A 16,984-nucleotide genomic window follows, 5' to 3' on the forward strand; every position below is an offset into this window, starting at 1 on the left:
TTGTAATCCGTAACATCAGAAAAGCTTTAGGCATTTTTTGGTGATGTTATTTGTTACTTGCTTGTGTTCATTTTATTCTAAAGTCCTGATTAGCATGAACTAACTTGACTGCTGCTAAGAACCATAGTAGTCTGTGATGTTGTGTAAGTTATAAATGAAGACATGATTGTTATTTTATATGAAAAAGATTTAATTTGTGGATGTTGGAGGCAAGAAAGGACAAAAAAATGAAAAAGACACCTCTGTTTCAGCTTTAATCTGCATTTTGTAAGTGTACCTGTCAGTGCAAATCCTTCTACAGGGTTGAGGCATAATGTAGAGTTAGAACCAAGAGTGCAGAGATGCTAGCTTTCCAAAATCAGAAACTACCAGTATCCTCAGGTTTTTTTTAAATTATTTTTTGAGAATTGAAGTTTTTTTGGTTACACTTTCAACAAAGAGTATGTATCGCATGTAAGCTAGGCATAACTCAGTACACGTTTTTCAGCCAAGGAGAAAGGATTTACCTACTGTTTGAGTGGAACAACATTTGCATTTAGAATTATGATATGATCATAGTTTTCCTAGAATAAGTGCTATAAGTGCTTGCTATTCCCAAAATTATTTTCCAGCTCCAGCTGAGTTTTACTGTTATAGCTGGAATGCATCTCATATATGTTTTATTCTCACATTGTGGACAGCTATTTAGATTTCTCCTGTTTTTCTTGATTGATTTAGGAATGCTCTAGAAATAAAATTATTGGTGTCACTACTGAGTTTTCTAAGGAAAGAAAATACTGTGCATAATTTGTTTAATAAAGTCATGGTGAAGTTACTTTTTGTTTTCTCTTTTTCTAATGTAATAGAAATCAAAGGCAGAAGAGAAAATCAAGTCTGGTATTTGAAAATATCAAAACTGGCATTGGCTTTTGCAATTATCCGCTCAAAACCACCAGGCAAGAGCTGCAAAGAATATACCAAACATCTTGCAAAAATTGTATCTGAGCAAGATTTTGGATGGAAGTCGAAAGTTGAAGCACTGGAAGCTGAGGTTCTTCGGTTACGTCAGGAACTTCTTTTGAACAAAATCTGTCCAAGATTCTCCTTGGAAAACAGTAAGTTTCTGAAATGGTTTCTGACTATGTTGCAGTAGCAAGGAAACAAATCACTTCTGTGTTGTGTACCCCACTGCTTGCGCCTAGATGTTAACCTTGAGTGTACAGTGTCAAATTTTTCAAAGAACGAACGAACAAACTCTAAACCGAGTAGTGAGACACTTAGTGCAGTCCTGATTTTGCTTGAGAATTTGATGCTTTCTAAGAAGTTATATACGCATAAAAACATATACGTAAGAGAAAAAAGTTCATCACAGAACTGGACTGTTAACCTTCAAAATTGGTATTTGTCATATGGAATAATTCCAGACAGACCTGTCTGTACAAAATGTTACTCTGTAACCTTGGTGATACTAGTTGACAGGAGCATTGATGTACCCTATTGGACATATCTAAGAGTTGGAACATATCTAAGAGTTCTTTTTTTTTTTTAACCACTCTAAACATGCTTAAAACCAGAATGTAAGCCTAATAGGTATTCATGATTTTAACCTAATATATATGACAAGGAAAAGTGGACCAGGTAAATGACTTTGTCAGTTGTCTCTGTTCATGTGTTTAGTCTGTGGATACTGTGAATGTTTATTATGACGTGATAAAATACTGCAACTAGTACTGTGACAATCAGGATAGCTGTTTAGGAATGTATTGGTTATAGAATATGAAAATCAAAGAATTTGGTGGAGGGAGAGCAGCTTGCTACCTTTATATTTAGTATCTCAAGGCCCGGTTTCAGAAGATGAAATGTGCATCTAAGAACAAATATTTTTTTCCCTTTGTGTATTAATAAAGCTGAGTAAAAGAAGAAGTTACAAAATCAGAAGGTGAGAACTAATCTTGAGGTGTCACTTAATTTCCCAACACCTGTATATCATTCTTGAGAGATTTTTATTTGAGCTGCATAATCATTCCAGGCACTTTGTTTCAGTGCTTCTTTAGCTATACTATAGGAAAGATTTTCGTGTCCCCTCGCCCCACCCGAGCTTTTTTACATCACTTGAAGTTCTTTATTACTTGTACCATTCTCTTTTTCTCTAATAAACAATCTTGAAATATATTGAAGTCTATTAGATCCTCACTTTTATTTTCTCTTTAGTCTACACAATCCCAATTTCTTCACTGCTTTTTTAGGAGAACGTGCTTCTACATCTGTGATCGCGTTTGACCGTCTTTCGGTCTCATGCTTTGTAGGTGGGCCACCTACAAAGTATAGCATACTCTTCAAGCCTGGATACCATGTTAAGTTGAGGTTTTATTAACGCTGCTAAGTAGGGTGAAAGAATTCATTTGTATTTTGTCTCTGTATGTCCCAGCATGATGGCTCTTATTCATCTTCCTTCAGTATAAGCACAAGGTTCTTTTCTACAGAAATCTTACCTTGCTGTTCCCTATTCTGAATCTATGCAGTTGCTTTTTCTTTCTTTAACACATTAAACCTGCAACCTTTTACATATCATCACTTCATGTAACCCAATTTTTTTTTTAATTGTATCTTCACTTTGACAAGTTCATCTTGAAAACTAAAATCCGTCTTCAATCAAGTGGCAGTCCACTTAGTTTGACATTCTCTTTAAAAAAAAGTAAACATACTTGTCTGTTCTGGTGTAAATATTGAATAATACCAGATTTGTGATTATGGAATGCCTTCTTTGGAATACCTTCTTTGCTTCAGTCTTTACTGCTAAGACAAGCCATCAGGAATTCCAGACCCTGGGGACAAGAGAGGAAGGCTGGAGAAAGGAAGACTCTCCCTTGGTCGAGGAGGATCAGGTTAGAGATCTTTTGTCCAAACTTGACATCCACAAATCCATGGGCCCCAATGGGATGCACCCACGAGTGCTGAGGGAGCTGGCGGGTGTTATCGCTAGGCCACTCTCCATCATCTTGGAAAGGTCCTGGAGATCAGGAGAGGTGCCTGAGGCCGGGAAGAAAGCCAATGTCACCCCAGTCTTCCAAAAGGGCAAGAAGGAGGAGTCAGGGAACTCCAGGCCTGTCAGCCTCACCTCCATCCCTGGAAAGGTGATGGAACAGCTCCTCCTGGAGGTCCTCACTAAGCATGTGGAGGACAAGAAGGTGATCGGGAGTAGCCAGGCACGGCTTCACCAAAGGGCAATCATGCTTGACCAATCCGATAGCCTTCTGTGACGGAATGACTGGCTGGGTAGATGAGGGCAGAGCAGTGGAGGTTGTCTACCTGGACTTCAGCAAGGCTTCTGACACTGTCTCCCATCACATCCTCCTAGGTAAGCTCAGGAAGCGTGGGCTAGACGAGTGGACAGTGAGGTGGCTTGAGAACTGGCTGGATGGCCGAGCTCAGAGGGTTGTGGTGAAAGGCGCAGAGTCTAGTTGGAGGCCTGTGGCTAGTGGTGTCCCCCAGGGGTCAGTCCTGGGTCCAGTCTTGTTCAATGTATTCATCCATGACCTGGAGGAAGGGACAGAGTGCACCCTCAGCAAGTTTGCTGATGATACCAAACTGGGGGGAGAGGCTGATACACATTCCAAATCTAATATTTTGTAGATTCTTTATCACAGGCTGTCGAGCTGAACAGTACTGATATCTTATTTGTCAAATTAGAGGAGTGAGCTCTTTTTATTGCGAGATAGGCAGAGAAAAGCATCTGTCTGGCAAATAACATCTCTTCCAAGAGATATTTACCCTCATTGCCATAGTCACAGTAGTTTTGGTTCATAGACCTAAAATGAAATGGGAGTGCATCTGTAGACATTTAAAATTAGATAACAAAGTTCTTTGATCTCCCCATTTTGTAGAGGGAAGTAATGTACTTATTGCACAGTTCACTTGACTCATTGTAATATCCATTGATATGAAGTGAATTGGCCTCAAAAGATGTCTTTCTCCACTACTGGTGCGGGACTGATGGGCTTAGATAGTCCCATGATCCCTAATAACATCAGCTAAGTAAAGCTGTGCTCTTTTTCCTAGATAAGTTGTCAATATTTTCTATGGTTTTAGCAGCCTGTTCAAACATGGCTTGAGTAGTTGACCAAGCCTCATTGTTCAATGAAATCAAATATTAATTTCAGGCTATGCTTAACTAATGAAATTACAGATAGTAAAGAAGATATGTGGTATCTCTGCTTTATTTCAGTTCTCCCAGAGACCAGTGCCCTAAAAATTTAAAGGACCAAAATGTAGCTACTTTTTCCTTCAGGTGTTTGATTTTTTTAATGTATGATTACATGTAATAAACCTTTTAGCCAGAAACATTTGATGTTGAAATATTTGTGAGAGCTCATATCATTTCCTCCTACGTCATATTCTGTCCACAAGGGGTAGGACATAGTATTCCCCTTCAATTTCTTTTAATCACTTAGGTGAGAAGGAGCAAACGTGTCTGAAAATCTGGTCTGTATCAGACTTTTTCCTTATACAGGTTTTCCATAACATTGCAGAAGACCCTTTCTAGCTCCTGAAATTTAACTTTGAGACTGCCATTTTTGGTGGCTGTTCTTTCTTTTTACTGACTTTTTTCTTCTTCTAAACCTAGAATTGGCATATGGATTCTTCCCATAGTGGATTTGAACAGTATATTATTTTACAAGGAAGATATTCTTCATCAGACAGATATAGCTGGTGATGTGGGTTCACAGTTACAGTTGTGTTAGAGACAGATATTCAGCCTGTTCTCTTTGAGTTAAGAAAGATCATTACTGCTATGTGATGAGATGCGTAGCAATGAGGTCTGTGCACTCTTATGCTGATCCTGCTGGCGGTGTTTGTTGAGAGCACCTAAGGTTTCCATTTAAAGGAAGAAGATGTTTGTAGAGCAAAGCCTACCTGAAATAGAAGTGACTTTACTGCTGAATCCTCTGCTCCAGGGAGAAGATTTTTCTCTCCTGTGTCCTATGCCAGTTCTGAGATTTCCAAACTCACAGAGGTTAGAAGCTAAGGGGTACCTACTGCAGTGATAGGAAGCACAAAGAGCTTGAATCTAAGTTGAAGAGGAAAGTGGTATGTGGTGGTCCATCCTCTTCACCTGAAGGCTACTATAGATTCACTAAGCCATTGTTATAGTTTATTGTTAAGGGTGTATTGCTTGCATTTGCTACCTAATGTCACAGCAGGGCAGTTGTCTTTAGTGCTGAGGATAACTGGGGGCTTGATCCTGGGGCCAGGTAATCTAGGGATATCTTATATCCTTTTTCTCCTGCACTTGTTTCTCCAGTCTCAATTTTGCATTTGGCACTCTGTCTGAAACAAAGTAATTTTTAGAACAATTCAAACCCTAAGCTCTTGTTTGGCTCTCTTGTGTTCTGCTTAACACTTCTGTAGGTGCAAGAGCACCAGTCTTTAACAAACTCGATCACCAGAAAATCTCATAAAGAAAAAAAAATGCATTAAGCATCAGATACTGCATATCCATTTGCTGCTGCCTGTTTGGAGCAGAAGAGCTGAGTCCTTCAACCAAGGTTCACTTAGCAGCTGTATCTTTCCTGCTCTGCATTCTGAATCCAAGAGCTCTCCTCTCCTGCCTACTGTTAGTAATAATAATAGTAGGTCTTTCAGAGACTTAAGGAATTATTAGAGACTGACCATTGGGATTTATTTTTGTGATGTGGGAAATTTGTGAGCTCTTTGCAACTGTGGTGTACACACAGGAGAAAGAACAAAGGACCTGTTTTTAAAGATGCGTGGTCTAAATTATTTTTATTCCACCTTATGAGACTTTTGTCCTCCTAGGCCCTAAAACAGTTTGGGTTTCCTTGCTGAGGAGGAGGAGCATGCCTGCCTATGGATTATCTAATCCATACTGCGAAACAGATTGTCTGTTACAGCTTACTGTATTGCTTATAAGATCCCTATGGTATATATTCAGTGGCTCTGCTGTGTCTGGAAACTCATTATTTGACTCAATGTGCAGTTGTCTTTCTGACTACGTCTTTCTGACTACAAGGTCACCGGTATTCTTTTTATATGGTGGCACTTTTGACTGTACATCAGCCATTCAAGGAAGAAAAGCAAATTTTTTGTAATTTTCCATTCATTATTTTTCACCTTGCCAGGGCTATCCTGACAAATATGAATGTCCATGGGTAGAAAAAAAAATCAAGTTTCATATTAATCAAAGTTTCTTGCCTTTCTTTTGAATAAGATTAAAATTTAACAGAGAGAAGAGAGAATCACTGGCATTTTTCCAGGAATAAGAACATGAAACATTTGAGCATACTGCTGTCTCTTTGTCTTCTTCATGCAATTCCAAAGCAAACAGTCTTAAAAGCACTAGCTGATGGATTGATTCATGGACTGAAACACCTGTCCTCTAAGGCAAGATTCCTTAACCATTATCAGCTCATCAAATCAGCAATCGTATTGTTACTTGGCAGCCTCTGTTAAAGAGATCTGAAAAACTTGCAGCTATTACTCCAAATCAAGAAGGCATAAATGGAATACTCTACGCTTTTTTGCCTAGCATATATTTGGGGAATGATACTGTAGAGGATGAATGTTTATTGCCTCTGTTGCTTTAGGCCAGTACACTTGAAGGATTATAACTGAATTACCCAGGTACTTTTTTTTAGCAAAACTTGTACGCGGTATATATTCTCTCTTCCTTAGCTTCACCTTCTATCTTGGTTCATATTATTTCCTTAGCTAGTGGATAGGAATTTATTGAACTGTTTGCTCCTCTAATAAGTAAATTTTTCCCCTATGCTTTTTTAGAATTAGTTTATTCTTCCTTTTATTAATAATTTACAATAGAAGTCCATCCTCCATTCACTGAAGTTCTGTCCTGTTTTCTCAGCCTCCACAGTAGCAGAGTGCTACCAGCCCCATGCTTCCATAGTGTGTGTATCTGTTTAGGGAGATGCTGAACTCTGAATCAGAATATGTGATTAACATGAAGGTGTGATTTTTAGCTGCCCTGAGCCTGCATTTGACTTTTCAAAATACTGTCCCGTAAATTCTGCTTCCTGTGCACTGAGACATTTACAGCGACTTGTGTTTCTTCAGGGAATAAGACATGAGGGCAAAAGAAGTTTGTATCCCCGGCTTTACTCTCTGACTTTGTTTCTTTAGGCATTTAGCTGTATGTGTGGAAAAAGGAGTAGTTTCCTTTGTAAGTTATTGTAAATGGAGACATTTCAGTCTACTTTCCTCTTACTGGAAGCTCAGATTTTCTGCAAAAGCAGAAAGTCAGGATTGTACACAGGATTGTAACCAACCAGCCCAGCAGCTGAAATAAAACTTAACTGTACACAAATCCCCTTAGGTGTGCCTAGGTGTTTTATGCCACAGAATTCAGCTCCCTTTTCCATTCTACTTCTCCATGAGTTCCTTGTTCGGTAGAGGGGGGCAGAAACTTCTGGGTGCTTGACCGTAAGCGTTGACTGGAGACAAAGGAGAAAGAGTCAGTATGTTCTGTTTGTATGAGAAAAGGAAAAGTGTTGGCCGGTCAAGACCTTTTCTGAATAATTCAGTTCAAACCTCTGAAAGGGCAAGACTCTCCACAGTGACTTAAATAATGTCATTGATGATGTTTCTCCTGCCTGCTTACATAAAAAAGGAGCAGTAGAGGAAAATCATTGTTGTCAGATTTTTCAACTCACTTTCAAAAGAACAATGAACCAGCTGAATTCAGAAAAACTAGATCAAAACATATGCATATTCCTCAATGAATATGTTATCTGCAGCCCTGAAAAGGAAGCTGCTTCTTTAGTAGAGTGAGCAGCAGACCCAATCAGACTAAGTAGTAATAATAAAAACATATTAGTACACTGGGAGAAATTACTTTCCTCCCCAGAAAGTGTACAACTGGTGTGAAATGTTTACCACTGCCCAAAAGAGCATATAGCTGAGCATTCCAGTTCTTTCACCGTGGTTGTAGGATGGAGAATAGAAACCTACCCCCATAACTTGAAAATCCTGGTTTATGTACAGCTGCTTCTTCAGGACTCTATGTTTGCGTGAGTTGCTTTTTTTAGACTGTAGTTTCCTGTCACCACTTTTTTCCATGGTATTTGGCAGGGAACAAGGAATGCAAAAGGACAGTTGCAGAAGAATCATGAGGCTCTAAGGGGCATCTCTGGCTTCTTTCTTCTTCTAGCTTCTTTTTTAAAAGTGAGTGGATTCCCTGCTGGGCAGCAGTCAACACTTAGTTTGATGTCACTATGAAAAACAGATCTGATTATTTTTGTCTGGTGCTTAGGGAAGTGGTGTTTCTACAAAAAGATTCCCCCTCACTCAGCAAATGTGGCACACTCTCTATATAGATCCGTAAGGGGCAGCTAAGTCTATCTAGGCATCATATCATCTTTTTCTCTAAGACATGATGGTATCAAACAGATAGAGCTTCAAAAATGAACTGTTGTTTGACATCTTAAGTGTGCTAGTGTACTCGCATTTTTCTACCAACAGTACTAATGCGCGAGGGCAGCATTGCAAGTAGTCTCATAACCTAAGAAGTATTTTGTTTTATTTATTTAGGAGGGGAGCAAGGAAGTGAGAGAACAGATATGTGAGTTGACAAAAATGGGGTTAAAATGTTTTTAGTGCTGTTTTTTGGGAACATGGCTCTTGGAATAAGATGATGAGATAAATCTGTTCCCCATAATTGTAGTGACACAATGGGGAACTTTATGAAAGCTGAGGCCTTTTCAGGATAATTAAATAAGTCAATTTGCACTCTGGAAAAAAACACCAGCTGGAGCATAATGATTCACTGAAATCTCAGAGTGCTGTTCCTTCGATGGATAGCAGGTCTGTTCTGCTTTTGGAAGCTTTCTCCCTTTGAAAGCAGATGCTCTCTGTCTTGTCAGGTGGCATTGCTGCAGCTGTTCTAAGAACATACTTGGGGCAGAGGGAAGGAGGAGGACGTTCATCCTGTTCTTTCCAGGCCATTCAGAGACAGAAACAACCCAGTTGTGGCTCCAAGAGAAAGGGTTTGTGATTATCTCTAACTTCCCTGCTGCACATTAAGTTGCTGATGCATGGTGTTTTTTAGGAATAATGTTCATAAAAGCGAGTGGAAATCATAATTAAATGCAGGACCACTGCCTTTATTTTGGGTAGCAGAATGGTAGTTTGTGGGAAAACTGAATATGTATATAGTAGAAACTAGTTTAGGAGTGTGGCTGTGGTAATTGGGATCCTCTTATAATTCTAATGTGGGGGCTAATGGTCAGTCTCTTTTCCTCTGGAAATATTAAAGCTCACTTCAGCCTCTGTATCAGGATCTGTGGCTGCAAAATGGTGAATGAAAACATGCTGTTCTGCATAAGTTCATTGACAGCTACCTTCATCTATCTATCAGGTATCAGTAAAGTTCAAGTATAGAAATGATACTCTTTTGTCTTTTTTTGTTAGGATTTAGGTGTTCATGTTCATGCCTGTTAAAGTGCCATTAATTAGGCCTCTGGATTTCACATAAGAGGCTTTTTAGACTGATTGATATACAAACTTTGTTCCATTTGGTGGTGCAAAGCCCACAATTAATTATTGTGCTCAGTCAGGAATCCTAAATTTGAGTTCCTCAAGCAGATCTTTTTTGTGGGTTTATGGGTATATATGCACAAATGGCAAACTTTTGTAACATTTGATGTTCAAGAAAATAATCATTTTTAGGAATGTTTCTACTAACTGATTTCTGAGGGACTCCACCTCATTCCAGCCTTGTAAAATCACAGAGAATAACTTTGGAACTGTATTCTGCTCATTTCAGTAGCATCTAGGTCATTGCTGCCTGCACTGGCTGATAGTTATTGTCTTTTAGAACAGTTGAGTTTTTTTGATGATGCCAGCTATTTTTATAAGATCTAATATTGTATTTCCAATTCAGACAGGTAGTCTTCACAGGTAGTTCAGTTAATATCTTGAAATATTCCCTCTCTAGCTTAAAACTCAAATTCCAGTCATTTCATTGATGTGGTCCAGTATTTTAAAGAGTGTATAGATCTTTGGTCTTGAGATTGGCTTGGTGAGCGGTAGCTGAATAAAATCTGTGTGTTGGTCACCTGATTATCGATCCTTCCTTATGTCTTTGTCGTAAGTATTCTTCATTTGACTTGAACCACAAAAGATTTGTGCTGTCTTCTACAGAAATCTCCTAAAAATTAATGTGTATATCCTCAAAATCCTTCTCAGTTATTCCTAAATTCCAAATGTCGTAGATGCTTTGTGTAAACAAAATCTCTAACAGATTGAAATATCTGCTTTCAAGTTTTCCCAGACTTTTAAATCCTGGCACTAAACAGTCAATTTCAGAATTCTAGGTACTCAATCCTATGTATGTTTCTGTGAATTATTCCTAAATGGGACAAAGCATGTCAGTATCAAATACCTTACCTTTAAACAGAAAAGTTTTCTTTTCCAAACTGCTTATAAAAAAAATCCACTGAAATGCAGATGCAAAGTGCTTCTGCAAAAAGCAAAGGGAGGCACAATGTGAAACTTCTAAAATTTTTTCCTTCTTCAGAGAATCCTGAAAGTTTTTTTTTTTCCCCAAAAATCTTTGAATAATAATTACTTGACTGTGAGAAATTTGGACAAAATTGCTTACTTTGATATATACAGAAGTAGGCCTTGCTTTCAGATCAGGACAGTGTCTCAGACAGTGTGATAGAACTTAGATAGAAGTTCATGAGGAAGAATTGGAGTTGTTATTTTTTCTGAAACAAGCAGCTTGGTTAATAATGAAAATAACAGAATAGAGACAGGTTTATACAGTAAGCCTATGAAGAAATGGTAAAGAAAACCGACATGTGAGGAGATTTTTTTTTCTTTTTTAAGAGAATAAATTTGATTCATCATCCATGAAAAGTGTACTTGTAACGAATCAGTCAGTGAAGATCAAACGAAGGATAACAGATTCCTGAAAAATCCAGAAGTGGAGCAGAAATGAACACAGAAGCGGAAAAAGCTGAATCATTTCTCATGTGTTTTTCTCTCCTTTCAAAAGTTATTGACTGTACACTTAGAACTTTCTAAAAGTGTAGTTATTAGTCTTATTTTTTTTAATTATCTTTTAACTATATTTTTTAGAAGTCTGAGTCTGTGAATTGTAATCAAGTTTTAAGGGAGCTTTCGATGTCTAGCATTGTTGGTTTTGATCTTCAAGTGGTAATCTACATATATGCTCCCAAAGTAAGAGAATATAAGCAATATCTAATGCTTGAGACTGGAGTATTTGTTTTCTTTTTTTTATTTTCCTTTTCAGTTCAGATTCTTTCTTCACATTTTCTCATGTCTGCTAACTTCAAGCCTATTTCCTGATTTAGGATCCTTATTCATAGTATTGCTGTGGTATATTAAGTTTTGGAAATGACTCGAAGGCCATTTTACAATTCCACAGCAGTTTAATCATTTGAAGACCTTACTTCAGTTCTTAAATTTTGCACTGCATACAGGAGGTGGCTTTCCTCATTCAAACTGTCCTGTCTGTGGCAGCCAGAAATGCAGTATCTGAGACAGCGTTACACCCAACATCCTCTCCTCCATCACCACCACATGGGTGCTATAAATGCTGGCTTTCTTACATCAGATGGTAGGACCTTGAATAGGATCATTCCCTTGTCTTGTCACAGCTGGCAGTGGCCACTCTGGAGACAAATGGTGTTCCTGTCTTCTTAAGTTCAGTTCTCACAGATATTTCTGTTTCACTTTTCTTCCCTTTTTCCTGTCTTTCATTCCACTTTCCTTCCCCATCTAGCAACATTTTTCTTTCAGCAGATCAACAAATATGTATGTTTTGCACATATTTCTGTGCTTTGCTTCTCTTGATGTTACTTCCCCCTGAGCAATTTTCATATTGTCCTGTGGGAGTAAGAACTGAACAAAATACCAATGTAGTGATACTCACAGGAGGAGATGTACTCCCTAGAAGGACTTATTTTTCCAACAAAAATATGTTTTTTTTTTTCTGGAATGTCTTTTACTCAAAACACTGGGGAAAGAAGACATGGAAGGCTGATGCTTATTTTTGTTAGTCAGACCATGTACACTGCTTGTTTGCTTGCTTTCCAGATTTGGGTATCCAGGGCATTTGGGAACAGTTTTAATATCTAAAATGCTAGGTTATCCTTATAAGCCTTGCTTCTCTTACCTCCTGGAAATGTCAATTCATTTCCCTGGCAGTTAGCTCTTTCATCATGAGTCAGTTGGTACTGATCCTGTTCAATTTTGAGTATGCCTGAATGTTAGTCGTGGAACTCCCCTCCCCCCCCCCCCCAAAAAAAAAAAAAATTAAAAGAAATTGCTTCCATTCAGTTAGGATACTGCTTCTGAGGTCAAAACTCATCTGGTATGTTTTCAGAAACTGAAGTAATGGTCAGAATTCAGTTGTAAATTGTGTATTTATTGAAATCTGCATAGACTTTTTCTGAGTAGTCTTTCATTAACGATCAGAATGTTGTAGATTGCTGCCCAGTGACATTTGCTTGTTAAAAATGCCTTTTTTAACTTGTCAGGGAATCTGTCTGTTTATTTAAGAATATAAAAGCATAGGGATATGGTATTGCTTTGGATCACTGTGAAAGATGTGAACAATGTATGTATTTTCTAAAAGTGAGAGGAGAAGCGGTTTGTGTCCTGGTAAGTGTGACAAAGCCAGGAATTGGGAAGATGGGGTTCTAGTCTTGCCTATGCCACTGACATGTCCATGCATGTTATTCTTCCTCTTTATTTCTTTTCTGACTGTTGCCTGTTTTGACTGCAATCTTTTGGCATAGAGAGCATGCAGTACCATGGGAGTCTGTTGTCAGTACTGTGCTTATGGCCAGAGGTCCCAATGTAAATACATGTAATATATGAACTACAGTGATAGAGATTGAACAATGGGGCATGAAAATAATTTATTAATGATAATATGAACATAATATCTTTTGTAATACAATTTGTGTGTCTTTGAAGAAGATGATATGAGATAGGTGATGGCTAGAGAGAGTTTTGATTTTGAATGTTTTTCTTGTTTGCTTGATGATAAACAGTTTACGTGTTTTATTTTTCTTGACTCTATTAGTATTTCTTACCTGACTTGAGGAGAAAGAGTACAAGTGAAGGAGGAGACACTTCTTATTGCTTACTGAGGGCCATATACAAATATTTGTAATGAGCAATGTGTTACACTGCAGTGAATCCTGCTGCCTTTCATGTAACTTTTTACTGCATAGAGTGAGCATGGTATGTCTTTGTCACTGATGAAGTCAACACAAAATGGTTATATTTGCTAACAGAACATTCTTCTAGAGCCACATTAGAAAATGGTGAGAGAACAAACTATATTGGTGTGTACATGAGGGCAAAGAAGGAATTACTGGAGATGAGATGAAAAATCTGTTGGAGATGTTGAAACAAAATCACAATTATACGCATAACCCTGGACTTCAGGAGAACAGACTTTGGCCTGTTCAAGGTCTTGCTTGGGACCTGCTCAGAAGAATCCTATGGGTTATGGCCCTGGAGGGAAGAGGGATCCAAGAGAACTGGTTGATATTCAAGGATCACCTCCAAGCTCAAGAATGGTTCATCCCAACAGGTAGGAAGCCAAGCAAAGGTGGCAGGAGGCCTGTATGGATGATCAAGTTGCTCCTGACAAACGTCAAACATAAAAGGAAGTGCAAGGGGTAGAAACAGGGAAAACGGGGACAGGTGACTTTGGAGGAATATAGAGACACTGTCCAAGTGTGCAGGAATGGGGTTAGGTTTGCTAAAGCTCACCTGGATTTGATGCTGGCAAGGGATCTGAAGGGCAACAAGAAAGGCTTCTATAAGAACATTAATAGCAGAAAGAAGGCTAGAGAGAATGTGGGCCTGCTACTAAATGCAGTGGTACCCTGATGACGAAGGACACAGAACTAAAACAGAGGTACTGAATGTCATCTTCTCCTCAGTCTTTATTGGTAAGACCAGCCTTTAGGAATCCCAAGCCCCTGAGACCAGAGGAGAAGTCTGGAGCAATGAAGACTTACGCTTGGTTGAGGGAGATAAGCTTAGGGAACACTTAAACTGAATTTATGCAAGTCCATGGGCCTTTATGGCTCATACCTGGGAGTGCTGAGGGAGCTGGCTGATGTCGCTGTGAGGCCACTCTTGATTAATTTTGAAAAGTAATGGTGATCAGGAGAGGTTCCTGAGGACTGAAAGAGAGCAAATGTTCTCTTGTCTTCAAGAAGGGCAAGGAGGAGGATCTGGGAAGGTATGGCTGGTCAGCTTCATCTTGATTCCTGGGAAGGTGTTGGAGCAACTGGTTCCGAATACTATTTCTAGACACATGAAGGACAGGAAGGTGATTGTGAGTAGTCAGCATGAATTTATGAAGGGGAAATCATACTTAACCAACCTGATAGCCTTCTCTGATGAGATGACTGGCTTGGTGGATGAGGGGAGAGCAGTGGATGCAAATCTTGACTTTATGACACTTTCTCCCCTAAAGTCCTCATAGACAAGCTGATGAGGTGTGGGCTATATAGGTGGGCAATGAGGTGAAATGAAAACTGGCTGAATTGCCAAGCTCAGAGGATTATGATTAGCAACACAAAGTCCAGCAGGAGGCCGGTCATTGCTAGTGTCCCGTAAGGGTCGATACTGGGCCAATGCCCAATATGAATAATATTCATTAACAACTTGGATGATGGGACTGAAAGCACCCTCAGCAAGTTTACTGTTGGCACAAAACTGGAAGGAGTGGCTGATACACCAGGTGGTTATGTTGCCGTTCAGAGAGACCTCAACAGGCTGGAGAGATGGGCAGAGAGGAACCTTCTGACTTTCAATGAAGGAAAGTGTGAAGTGCTGCCCCTGGGGAGGACTAACCCCATGCACCAGTACTGGGGTTAACTGATGGGGGTCTAACCAACTGGAGAGCAGCTTTACAGAGAAGGACTTGGGGTTCCTGGTGGACAACAAGTTGATCGTGAACCAGTAATGGACCTTCATAGCAAAGACGGCCAACAGCATCCTGGGGTGCGTCAGGAAGAGTGTTGCCTGCAGGTCAAGAGAGGTGATCCTACTCCTCTACTCAGCAGGAGTGCTATGTCCAGTTGTGGTCTCCCCACTGCAAGAGAGACATGGATTTACTGGATCAAGCCCAGCAAAGGCCACCAAGATGACTAAAAGAATCCCTCATATGAGGGGAAGCTGAGAGAGTTGAGATTGTTCAGCCTGGAGAAGACTGAGAGTGTGATTGTGCCAATGTGTGTATATCTGAAGGGAGGGTGTAAAGAGGATGGGGCTGTACTTTTCCCATGGGTGCCCAGTGACAGAACGAGAGGCAAAGGGTGCAAACTGAAACCCAGGAAATTCTACCTGAACACAAGAAAACACTTCTTTGCTGTAAGAGTGGCTGAACACTGGAACAGGGTGCCCAGAGAGATTGTGGGGTCTCCATATCTGGGGGTATTCAGAATTGGTTTGGACAGGGTCCTGGGCAACCTACTCTAGGTGACAGTGCTTGAGCAGGGGGATGGGACCAAATAATCCCCATGACACGTTAACAGACAAATCATCTGATAAATCCACCTTGAGTTAGTAACAAACTCTGACGTGAAAAGAACAGGCTGTGCTTAGCTTCAAAGAAGGCAAAGAAAACATTAAAAGTTTTTTTTTTTTTTCTTTTACCTTTCTTTTCCCCTCTGCCTCAATTTTCTTCCTAAAATCATTTGAGGCATAATACCTTCATTACATATTTCTCAGTTTGCACTAGAATGAGGATGTGTCTTTGATTTTTTTTTTTGTGCTTTGACCATCTTGAGCATTTAGGGAGTAAGAAAGAAAAGTAAAGGAAAATTAGTACATTGATCCTGAACTTGATTAGCCAAATCATTACCCTCATGAAACATGTATCAAAGGTAATAGGTCAACTTTACTATAACTGCAGAATATTCACATTTGATAGAACATCTGATTATACTCTTCTAGAAATATCCTTTGAAATAATTAAGGTTACATATGCAACAATATATATTTTAGTAATTAGTGTATAAGAAAAATTAGGAGGCGTATAAAGATTGACAAATTGTTGCCATGGCTCTGCAAAGTCTTCAACCTGGATTTTTATTATTGTTACTTTAATCTCTTTCAGTTGAAGCATTTTATGAGCCATACAAAATGATAGAAGGTTTGTTCTGCTGACAAAAAGCTTGCTTTTCTGTTGTTTCTTTTTTAAGCAGTAATAGAGGTTGGCTTAACATTTTGGATTCTTTTTCTATGTCTTGTTAGAAGGACTGTATATAAAAGGCAAGTTTGCAAGATACTGCAGGCCCACGTACCTACAGTATGTGTTTCTAAGACTAATTTGTATAATTATGATTTTGGGGAATTTTTTTTTTAACGTGTTTATATATGTGATCCATTCTGGAATGCTGTTTTTCTTTTCCTCAGGATAAACAAAACTCACAGATTTTCTGTTTGTGAGTGGATAGTAACATAAAAATGGTGTACTAAGTCAAACTAAAAATCTTTCTAGCAGAGTAACGATGACAAGATGGAGGATATAAGAACAAAGCGAGGATACTTTCTGCCATGCAGAGAAAAATTGCATATTCTCCCAGGCATTGAATTTTTTTAGCATCATCTGAAAACCCATAGTTAAAGCACAGCTTCAGATATCTTAGGAGCTAATTGTCTAGATTTTTTTTTTTATATATATAGTCAGGGATGATTAGTATGCCATCTTCTCCTAATGCAGATGCTTCAACTAGACCAGAAGTGCACACTGAGTGCAAAGGGAACTCGGTGAGCAGTTTAGAGGTAGACCTCAATAGCGCAGGTACATCTGCTGAAATGAATCCCACCAGATACGCTTGTGAGAATTTTTCCATTCCACAACGTAAAAGGAAATAAACAAATCAACCCATTTCATTTGCTTAAATTGTAAAGTTAAAAGCAAGAAACAAACAAACAAAGCCTCTCAATGTAAAAATATTCCTACAGATTG

General features: G+C 39.0%; 1 protein-coding gene across 5 annotated transcripts in view; it reads left to right on the plus strand.

Annotated features, from left to right (window-relative positions):
* Positions 1-16,984, plus strand: part of MEI4 (meiotic double-stranded break formation protein 4) — a 145,855-nt gene that overhangs the window by 70,255 nt on the left and 58,616 nt on the right. For 4 of the 5 annotated variants that reach the window (XM_068937588.1, XM_068937589.1, XM_068937591.1 and 1 more), the window contains one exon: positions 846-1,094. In XM_068937588.1, coding sequence (XP_068793689.1) covers positions 846-1,094 — 249 coding nt within the window. Of the gene's footprint in view, positions 1-845; positions 1,095-8,873; positions 8,997-16,984 lie in introns of all 5 variants that reach the window. The other variant, XM_068937587.1, reaches the window with a different exon arrangement.

The sequence above is a fragment of the Struthio camelus genome, chromosome 3 (genome assembly GCF_040807025.1).
Source record: "Struthio camelus isolate bStrCam1 chromosome 3, bStrCam1.hap1, whole genome shotgun sequence".
Classification (NCBI taxonomy): Eukaryota; Metazoa; Chordata; class Aves; order Struthioniformes; family Struthionidae; genus Struthio; species Struthio camelus.